The following is a 559-nucleotide window of genomic DNA, read 5'->3' on the forward strand; positions in this document are numbered from 1 at the left end:
GAACAATATTTGCCAATCTCACAACCCATTGATCTCTCTTTTCATCGTCATTACGAGGTAATGCTCCAAAACCTTTCTGTTCTGAATTGTAATAACTTGCAAATGTTTTTCTAATGGCAACCCATCCAAATGCTTGAATTTGATCGAGATAGAACAGAACACCTGCCGAGGTCCAATCTCCTTTAAATGTCTGATTATTGTTTTTGTATTCTTTTTCTAAACCACGAGGAGGATTATAAGCACGTGCATAGGTGAAGGAATTTTCTGGAAAATTTTCTTCCAAATAGAGAGAGTAAATGTTGTTGGTGAGCTCACCGGATTGATCATAGGTCCATTCTCCTCGTTGGAACTTTGTGTTTCAATATCTCGAGATGTCATGAAAAAAATATTGCCAAACCATTAATATACTTACGTTGTGACCTAATTCATGGTAATGTCCCCAACGAGAGACTGCATTTGGTCGTAATCCTTGCTCTGCTGTATTGCTTGGTGTCACCAAAGCTTCATTTTGATCTAAAAACGTCATGATAGGATAACCACTGTGCATATATCCAGCAGA

The 559-nt window shown here is 37.9% G+C and overlaps 1 protein-coding gene across 1 annotated transcript in view; it reads right to left on the bottom strand.

Moving 5' to 3' along the window:
• The window catches only part of FDP41_010183 (uncharacterized protein), a gene marked incomplete at both ends in the record, with an annotated part of 3,431 nt that overhangs the window by 666 nt on the left and 2,206 nt on the right, over positions 1-559 (bottom strand). Inside the window, 2 exons of the mRNA XM_044700453.1 lie at positions 1-349; positions 413-513. The exon at positions 1-349 is cut by the window's left edge and continues 13 nt beyond it. Of these exons, the coding sequence (XP_044556293.1) occupies positions 1-349; positions 413-513 (450 nt within the window). The remainder of the gene's footprint in view (positions 350-412; positions 514-559) is intronic.

The sequence above is a fragment of the Naegleria fowleri genome (assembly GCF_008403515.1).
Source record: "Naegleria fowleri strain ATCC 30894 chromosome Unknown tig76, whole genome shotgun sequence".
In the NCBI taxonomy this organism is placed as follows: Eukaryota; Heterolobosea; class Eutetramitea; order Acrasida; family Naegleriidae; genus Naegleria; species Naegleria fowleri.